Source organism: Etheostoma cragini, chromosome 21 (assembly GCF_013103735.1).
Source record: "Etheostoma cragini isolate CJK2018 chromosome 21, CSU_Ecrag_1.0, whole genome shotgun sequence".
Classification (NCBI taxonomy): Eukaryota; Metazoa; Chordata; class Actinopteri; order Perciformes; family Percidae; genus Etheostoma; species Etheostoma cragini.
Window position 1 is genome coordinate 17385328 of NC_048427.1, and position 9350 is coordinate 17394677.

At 40.7% G+C, this 9350-nt stretch overlaps 1 protein-coding gene across 1 annotated transcript in view; it reads right to left on the reverse strand.

Moving 5' to 3' along the window:
* Positions 1 to 228: 228 nt before the first annotated feature.
* rac3b (Rac family small GTPase 3b) overlaps positions 229 to 9350 on the reverse strand; it is a 10469-nt gene continuing 1347 nt past the window's right edge. Inside the window, exons 2-6 of the mRNA XM_034860155.1 lie at positions 7566 to 7637; positions 5474 to 5591; positions 5308 to 5370; positions 4582 to 4741; positions 229 to 1285 (exon numbers count right to left, since the gene is read on the reverse strand). Of these exons, the coding sequence (XP_034716046.1) occupies positions 1155 to 1285; positions 4582 to 4741; positions 5308 to 5370; positions 5474 to 5591; positions 7566 to 7637 (544 nt within the window). The 3' untranslated portion in view covers positions 229 to 1154. The remainder of the gene's footprint in view (positions 1286 to 4581; positions 4742 to 5307; positions 5371 to 5473; positions 5592 to 7565; positions 7638 to 9350) is intronic.

The following is a 9350-nucleotide window of genomic DNA, read 5'->3' on the forward strand; positions in this document are numbered from 1 at the left end:
CACCATTTCCAACTTGCTAACAGTGAAATGTTTCGGAAGTAAAAACAACTTTAGGCTATTTGACAAAAACGATCTTAATTATTTATTGGCTAAATGAGAAAAGCCAAAATCGTGGTAAGCTCAGAGACACTGGAGTTAAAAGTTAACACTCTCTGACTGCTCTTTCAATGTAATGTAAGGTCTCTACCATATAATCCTTTTAGTGGAACATGTTCATAGTTTTGTCCCTCTTTCCTGTCAGTATCAATTACATTGCACACATTAAATAGCCATGGCCATCTTAACCTCTAAGGTTATATGCAACAAAAAGGCAACTGGGCCCCCATTAAACCCCCATTTCTTTGACCTTTCTCTGTCCAATGATACAGCTTTTCTAAACTGAAACACTACCTGGTCCCAGATTCGCTGGAGTTGCGTTAAAGCCCTTTCTTGAGTTTTTTTTTTACTCATCTGACTTTGTCTTCTTAAATCTGGTGAGTGCAACATTGTTACTGATTGGAATGAAGGCTAAAACTGCAAAAAGAAGACCCAGGTTGTAATAAAACCAGAATTTCCTCATCCAGAGTTCTCATTTCTTGTAGAAAACCCCCATTATTTCCATTTAAGACACCGTGCTCTATTTGTGAAATTTAGTGAATGAAGGCAGTAGTCCTCTGTATTTCCTGTCAGTAGCAACCAATTTCTGTGTGCATGCCAGTAGTATGCATTTGGGCTTCACATGCTGATCTTAGACCAGGAGCTGAGGGTAACTTCAGACCCGAAGGCGTATTCATAGTTTTACTTTCTATCTAGTCAACACTGCATTAATTCAAGCAAGCATGGCTGAAAAAGAAGAGATGTTGCAGTATGAAGACGAGTAATAGAAACCTTTTGTCAGGCCCTCGTGGCAACTTTGATGTGGTTCTATAAGTACAAAGTAGTTGGACAGTCAATGTCTTTCACAGAGAACCTATGAGCCTATTCAGTAATGGTAAAAAAACTGGATTAAATATTGGTAACGAGACCAATAGACCGCTTTGAAAAAACATCAATATAAAGAAAGCAATCTCAGCAGTGTACACTCACTCTTGCTAGTTTTCCCTCAAATCCTCTCAGAGAAGTAGTGGTTGTTGTAATATGGTGATGTAGTGTAGTGTTTTAGCAATGTTTCCTCCTCAGAACATGGTGCACCTCTTCCCCCTCTTCTTGACCGGCGGAGGGCACAGCACGGCTCGGATGGCCTCGTCGAATACCGTCTTCAGGCCTCGCTGGGTCAGTGCGGAGCACTCCAGGTACTTCACAGCCCCTGAGGGAGGAAGAGAGGATGATGGGAAAAAGGCTTTTTATTCAGTGTCACACTCAGGGTTCAAATGGAGACAGTTAAAAAGAACCAGATATGTCGAGTTTAGGGCCTCAGTAGGTTTCAAGTGAAGTGTTTCTTGAATCTTTTAACAGCGTCAGAAACCTCCACCCCCCCAAAAACCTTTTCCGACATCGGAATCGGGGGGATGTGACCAACAATAACTCCCCAAATCTGACAATCTGACAAGCACATGTACTTTATGCAACAATTGGTCTGATGCAACATCCCAAATGAATTCAAGAAGAGACTGAAAATGTGCACCTTAATCCCCATGACTACCATTTGTTGCATTGTGGCATACAAAGACACTCAAAAAGCACCTGCCATTCTAGTTTTTTTGTTTTAATTTAATTTTAAGCAAAGTTATTTGACTAACTTGCTGAAAGAACTGCTTTGACAATTTTGCATCTTCTGTCCGAAAAAAAAAAAAAAATCCCCCATAGAATTGATTTGTTGTTGTATTTTATTGAGTTACGTTCTGGAAGTATCAGCCACTTGCAGTGTCTCTGACTATCTTAACCTTCTGGTTGGTGAGCACAGGTTTTGGTCTCTGTACAGGCACAAGCCTGACAAGCTCACTTTCATGGCAAGATTTTCAGAAGCTGTGGCCAGGTTGGTTCAGCTGTAAAGCGGGTGCACGTATGTACTTTCGAGGTTCATGCTTTGATGTGGAGGTCCAGGGTTTGAATCTGACTTGTGACGATTTCCTGCATGTCTTCCCCCTTTCTCACCTAACTATCCAGTCAAAAATTAAAGGTGGAGAAGCCCAAAATAATGACAATTTTTGGAAGCTGCACAGAGTTCCCACTAAAACCCCAAACTAGAAATGTAAGATGTATGTGTGTGCAGATAAAATCACAGAGATATAACATGGCAATTAGTGAGCTTTAGAGGTCTTGGTAGGTGTATGGTTTTTACCTTCAGACCAGGGGTGTAGTGCTGATTGTTATAGTACTTATGACACACATGCATCCACATGCAGGCTGACAGGGGCGTAGCACAAAATTCTGCCCCCTCCCTGCATCCACAGCTATCTTTTTGGGCCCTCCCCTGGATACTCAGTCCCCATTTTTCCCCCAGTCCGACGCCCCTGCACGCGGATGTTGAGGCTCGTTTCTAAGGTTATGCAACCACTCTTCCATTGCCTAGATAAGAAATAAAAAACGGATATTCAAATGAACGTAGCAGTATGGTCAGAGCTGCAGCCATGTTATGGCTTTTTCATGTGTACAGTTGCCATGGCAATGTATACATTTCTGTATAAGCCGACTCCCTTCAATTTGCAGAAGTGAGGTTACGCAATAACAGACAAACTAGTAAAAACTTGGAGATAACATTACGAGGCAGAGAGCCAGCTGTTAAAGGAGTCACAACTTAATGCTTCATCCACACAGAACCTATTGCTTTCGCCAGATAAATGACAGCTTTGTTCGGCTTGTTTTCTATGACTGGAGGGGCGTTCAAGAACTTCCTAGTCTACTTTTAAGGTGGAATGGTTTTCTTGCATGTTACTCAGTGCGTGCATGATATACACTTGGGTGATTATTGGTTCCCAAAGCCCTTTAAGAAATGTATATGACTGTCGGTCGGTGTATGCAAACTGCCAATATTCTATAGTCTTACTTGGAAAAATAAAAAGGTACTGGAGCGTCGTTCCGGTGCGCTCCCGCATCATTTCACCTCTAGTCTGGCGATCACCAGACCAAGCTCAATCTTTTAAGATTGAACATTAGTCTGGGGAGTCTGATCTGTGACAATTTCCTGTATGTCTTCCCCCCTTTCTCACTTACCTGTCCTGTCCATTAAAGGCAGAAAAGCCCAAAATAATCTTTAAAAAATCTAGTTTGTGATTGGTCCCTGCAGATTTGTAACGGAAGCAGGGTAGAAAAATGTACAGGTTTCATGGCGAAATCAAATCGCCGGCAGATTGGGTTGGGTTTACCCAGTCTACTACACCCCCGCTTTAGACAGAATCCGACTAGCCGTTTCCCCTTGCTTGTTTTCTTTACGCTAAGCTAGGCTAACCACGTCCTGACTCTTCTTCATTTAAAAAAATGTGCATTTCTTCGAGTCTTAAGCCTCTTCAGCTCATCAGTCCTACCTCAATAAGAACTGTAGTTGCCTTGAGATTGAGAATGCAGCACATTTCTCACCTGAATCACCCTGTTTCACCTGATTTGTGATACTTATTTAAAGCAAAATAAATGGTAAGTAAAGCAGTAGCTCCTGGGCATGTGTGTGTATTTCAGGCCTGTGTGTAATGTGTGCAACAACAGAGTAAGAAAAGAATATTTTCCCTTTCTATGGGATTAATAAAGTATGTCTTCTTCCTATATATATTTTTTTAAAACACAATCACAAGGCGCTTTAATTATGCCGGATGGTAAAACCGCCTCTGGACTTTGAGTACAAGTACTGCTTTCAAATGTTTAGTAGAAGTAAAAAGAGAGGCGTGTAATCAGGACATTGTAAGCTACTTCAAGGTGGAGATTTTAACTCTGATAAAATGCTGGGTATTTTAATGCATCATGTTTTAATTGTGCTATTTTTTGAGTAGAATCTGTATCTGCAACGTTTTCTGTCAGGTAAATGCAGTAGTTGGCTACAATGTGTACAAGTACACAGTAAGGCAGTAGTACAGGCCTACAGTTGCATATTAACCCTTGTGTTGTCTTCCAATCAATCAAATCAACACGTTTGTTGACACTTTTTACCAATGTTTTTTATCTTTTTCTTATGTTTTTGTCCCTTTTTTCAACACTTTTTTTGACATTTTCAACACTACGGGACACTAACTTAACTTTAGTTTTACAGTTATTTTTGGAATTTATGGTCATTAAACCTAATTTATAGGAAATTATACCTAATGTTTGAGTTAGAAAAGCAAAAATTCTGAAATATTCAGACTAAAATTAAAGGAATGGTTGTTGATGGATGATCACAGACTGGAATATGCTATAATGCAATAAAATTGAATTGAATAAGCCACCCCAAAATTAATGAAAGTAGAGATTTGTACTTGCCAAAGAGCATTGTGTGGAATCAATCATGTTATTCTTGGTAGTGAAAAAGAACATTGGTATAGGAAAAGGGGTCAATTTGACCCGAGGACAACATAAAGTGCTTTGGGGTCCTTTAGTAAGTTATTTCGGAGTACAATGGTTCATGAAATTATGGACTACAGCTTTAAATCCTTCTACAAACATATCCAGTTGTGCATGTGGCACACACAGCCTCACCAATCTCTCTTGCCATGGCCAGGCCCTGTGGGTAGGTGATGGGGGAAAGCTTCTTGTCCCGCAGCCTCTCAATGGTGTCCTTGTCATCTCGCAGATCCAGCTTGGTGCCTACCAGGATGATGGGTGTGTTGGGACAGTGGTGTCTCACCTCAGGGTACCACTAGTGCACCGCACACACAAACACACGTGGACATTTGCAAATACAAAGGACAAGGCCAATGAGAGAGGAGAAAGACAACAGTTAGATACAGAAGCAGAGCAATGAACGCCTTTGCACTGTGACATACAACAGACTCTGTGAGTTGTGGAGCTAGAATACGTTTTTCATAGATATGTCTGATAGAAGCTTAACACATCCTCAGGCAAAGTAGCCGCTGTTCACATCACATGGTGATAAAATCCTGTCAGACAATAAAGCATACAGACTCTGCAGAGGGAGGTTGGACCTTTGGGAAAAGTGTGGTTTCATGTGAGAGCGTCTCATGATGCTCAGCAGACCAAACCACAGCAGGCCGTCACGCTCCCTCTGTAGAGTGTCTGAACTCGCTCAGACCTCGTCTTACAACACGTCTGTCAAGGTCCACAATGTTCTAAGCCAAGGTCTGAACAGGTTGGTGGAAGCAGTGTGATAAGCCAGGGGGAGCCATAGATGTGCCTCCTTGTGGTCAGACTCGGCATGGACGGGGGGGGGGGCAAAGGGAAGGGGTGATCAGTCAGCGTACTGACCTTAGCTCGGACGTTCTCAAAGGAGGCCGGACTGACCAGGGAGAAGCATATCAAGAACACATCCTGGGAGAGAACCAGAGAGATGGCTAGTTGAGAGTGAAACGTGTGTGTGTGTGTGTGTGTGTGTGTGTGTGTGTGTGTGCGTGTGTGTGTGTGGTTTGAATACCGTCTGTGGGTAAGACAGTGGTCTGAGCCTATCGTAGTCCTCCTGTCCTGCTGTATCCCAAAGGCCCAGATTCACTGGTTTCCCATCCACCATCACATTGGCAGAGTAGTTGTCAAAGCTGCAGGAAGTATATTATACTGAGTACAATGCAGTTAAAAAAGAGGGTGAAGCAACTTTCCAAAAGCTATATTTTGGGAATTGAATACCCAGGATAGAGATCAAGTAAAAAAAGAACATGTGGGTTCTTTTCCAAAAGTGAGAAAACCTCACAAGTAACCTCAAACAAAACAATTGTTTTGAGGGTACTTGTTGTCTTTGAAAAATCAGAAGTACCTTTCTAATCATGTACACGGGCCATGTACTTAACCCTCCTGTTGACCTCAGGTCACATTTGACCCTTTTTAAAAAAAGTTTCTATATCAGAAATTTAGGTTTCTTTCAACAAAATTGTCACAAAAAAAGTAACTTGATGGTTCCATAGAACGATCGTCAAGTGAAGTAAGTGATCAGTTCACTACTTTTATTGGATTTGGGTGTTTTATAATATTTTAGGGCATTGGATTTTTGTTCTTTTTTAAAGAGCGACACAAAATTCAGAAAAAAAGCTTTCAAAATGGCAGGAAAAGAGACAAAAACATGGAAAAAAGCTTTCAAAATGGCAGGAAAAAAGACAAAAAAATGGAAAAAAAGTTTTTAAAATGTCAATAAGCACAGAAAACGTTGAGAAAACATCGGAAAAAGTGGCATAAAACTTGGAAAAAGTGACAAACGTGTCTTTAAAAAAATGACACAACATTCAAAAATGATAATTATGAAACAGGCATACGTATTTTAACCCAAATATAATCTCTTTCCAAACCTAACCAAGTAGTTTACACCTAACCAGCTGGTCGCTGGAAAATACATCTCCCTCGAAACGTAAATACAGGTCACATGCCATGGTGGTCTTTGGATGCTTTTATATAGACCTTAGTGGTCCCCTAATACTGTATCTGAAGTCTCTCTTATATAGACCTTAGTGGTCCCTAATACTGTATCTGAAGTCTCTTTAATAAAGAACTTAGTGGTCCCCTAATACTGTCTCTGAAGTCTTTTTAATATAGAACTTAGTGGTCCCCTTATACCATATCTGAAGTATTTTTAATATAGACCTTAGTGGTCCGCTTATACCATATCTGAAGTCTTGTTTGAAAGCCATGATTTCACTGTCTCATGGGTGGGCCAAATTCTCTGGGCGGGCAAAGCAGAGAAAGGGGAGGTTACCTTGCCCCTTATGACCTCATAAGAAGCAAGATTCCAGATCGGCCCATCTGAGCTTTCATTTCTTTTAAAGGCAGAGCAGGATACCCAGGGCTCGGTTTACACCTATCACCATTTCTAGCCACTGGGGGGCCATAGGCAGGCTGGGGTAACTCATATTAATGTTAAAAATCCTCATAAAGTGACATTTTCATGCCATGGGACGTTTAATAATGGAGGTTTGTTGTACAGGAACATTAAGTTTTGAGAGACAGGGTTGGTTGATGAAGTAGGCTTGCACGATTGGGGGAAAAATATAATTCACGATGTTGTTGCTTAGAATTGATACCACAATTCTCTGCTACGATTATTTGGACCATGACAAAACATTTTTGAAAAATAAAGGCTTCAATGAAGAGAAGGGCGAGCACAACACCTATTTTATACAGTCTATGTTTAAAATTCACAGGCAAAAGTAGTAGCGTTTGTGATGCAGTCGGCTCATAAAATTAAATAGGAATCATTCAACCTTTTTTTTCTTTAGCTTAAATTACCTTAACTGAACAGCTTCGGAGTCATTGGAATGGTTATATGACTTTTAACCAGTCAGGAAAATCTTTTTATAACAATATTGCCTTGAATCAGCCCTGGTCAATGACATTGCCAAATATTGTCTAAGACATCCAGCGATATTAAATTAAAAGCTACCACAGTATAAACACTATGGCAAAATCTCACGCTTGTATGTATTATCATAGCACTCAACCCTTAATTATAGTATGGGCCTATAACATGAAAAGCCCAGCTTATATGAAATAAGCATGAGCACATGTGCAGTGGGTGGTATACTCACACAGTCGGGATGTATTCACCAGGGAAGGCATTGGTGGTGTAGCTGATAAGCAGACAGGTCTTACCCACCGCCCTGAGAAAGAGGGACAAAAGAAGATACATGAGTATACAAATGTATACAACAGTTCCACACTAGTGTGTACAAAAACAAAAAATCTGTGTAGGACTCCATGTATGACTGTATTGTCCGCATGAGTGTGAAGAATAAATGCTGCTACTCCCTTTTACTGGGCCACACAGACACTGGCCTACATTCATGTTGCCTGAGGGACACAGTAGACCTCTATGATACCCCCCTCCCACACACACTCACACACTCACTCACTAACCTGCCTCTCCTGCTAGCATTCAGCACATACACCACCCCCTCCCGTGCTATACTGTACAGTACTGTACTGACACAAGGCGCAGGATGCCAGATTGGTGGTAGCATGGAATCGGTATCGGCTGTGCATGAAGTAATGAGCAATTTTGTGTGCATGTAGACCCAGAAAATGGTGTTGACACTGTGCCAATGTGTGTGTGTGAGGTCAGTGAGTTTCTCTGGTTAGGATTGAGAGCAGGACAGAGAGGGACAGAGGATGGCAAAATAACAAGAAGGAAGGAGACAAAAGTACAACAAGACTTTATGTCAATGTATTTATGTCTCTACTGACTTAGCATTACTTCCATAGAGTTGGGGTACTAGTGAAAACAAATTTTACTGTAAAGAAAATGGACAAAAACTGCAGCAGAGACTTTCAGTCACAGTTTAGGCTCAAGCTCCAAAATCACTGGATCCTACACTTCCCATAATGCAACATTATATTGTATGTCTATTCTTTAAAGTCTGTTCAGATTGAATGCGATGCTATTTCAAAAACAATAGAGTTGTGAATAAATGATCTTCTTAAAGGAGTCTAAAAATGTAACAATGCTTTAGGTTTATGGCCCTTAATTCCTTAATTAGTTTTTCACAGTGGTTGGCTCTACTTATTACTATTCCCATCAGCCTTGGTTGCTGTTGCTATGGAGAAGGCGCAATTCAAAGCTCTAAGAAAATTGTAAACACGTCGCTGTTGCAATTTTAACTTCTGTAAAATAACCTTTCTTACTGAAAAGCACCATGGCAGACGTGGTTAGCTTCTCCACTTTTGTTTTTAAGTCCACAGGCTTGTAACTGTGACTTTTTTATCAAATAACCAGACATTTTCTAACACAGTTGTTCATCTTTTGTTCTTATCATTGAGCCGGGAGAGCGTCCGAATCAATTTAAAGAAGCAAGTTGACGCGGATTAGCTCTGAAAACCACAAAAAACAGGCTACGTGAGTTGAAAGTGTTTCAACCCAAGGCTTTATAAATCCAGTAGATTGATGTTTTATTAGAAAAGGAGAAATTGGAGAAAAATACCAGAAAGAACTGGAGTTTCTGTGATTAGTCGGAGTCTGAGCTGTTACACAAACACACACAGATGGCCTCCACATTCATGGCCAGTGTGTGCTCTGCTGGCAATCTGCGGCTGATGTCTGTGCAGCTGGTACATGCGCCTTATGAACAGCAGAACTTTTGACTTGTCATGGTCGGAACAGTATAATTATAATAATAATAATAATAATAATAATAACATGGCTGTGAACTAACCGTGACAGTGTAACAGTGAGCCTGCATGAAAAATAGCAGGCCCCTTAAAACTGAAGCCGCTAAATGGAATTCAGCCATCATTGATTTTTCTTATTTCCACCTGTGATTTTGCTACTGTCACATGTACAGATGTCTTCCATAGAAAGTATTTTATATATATATATA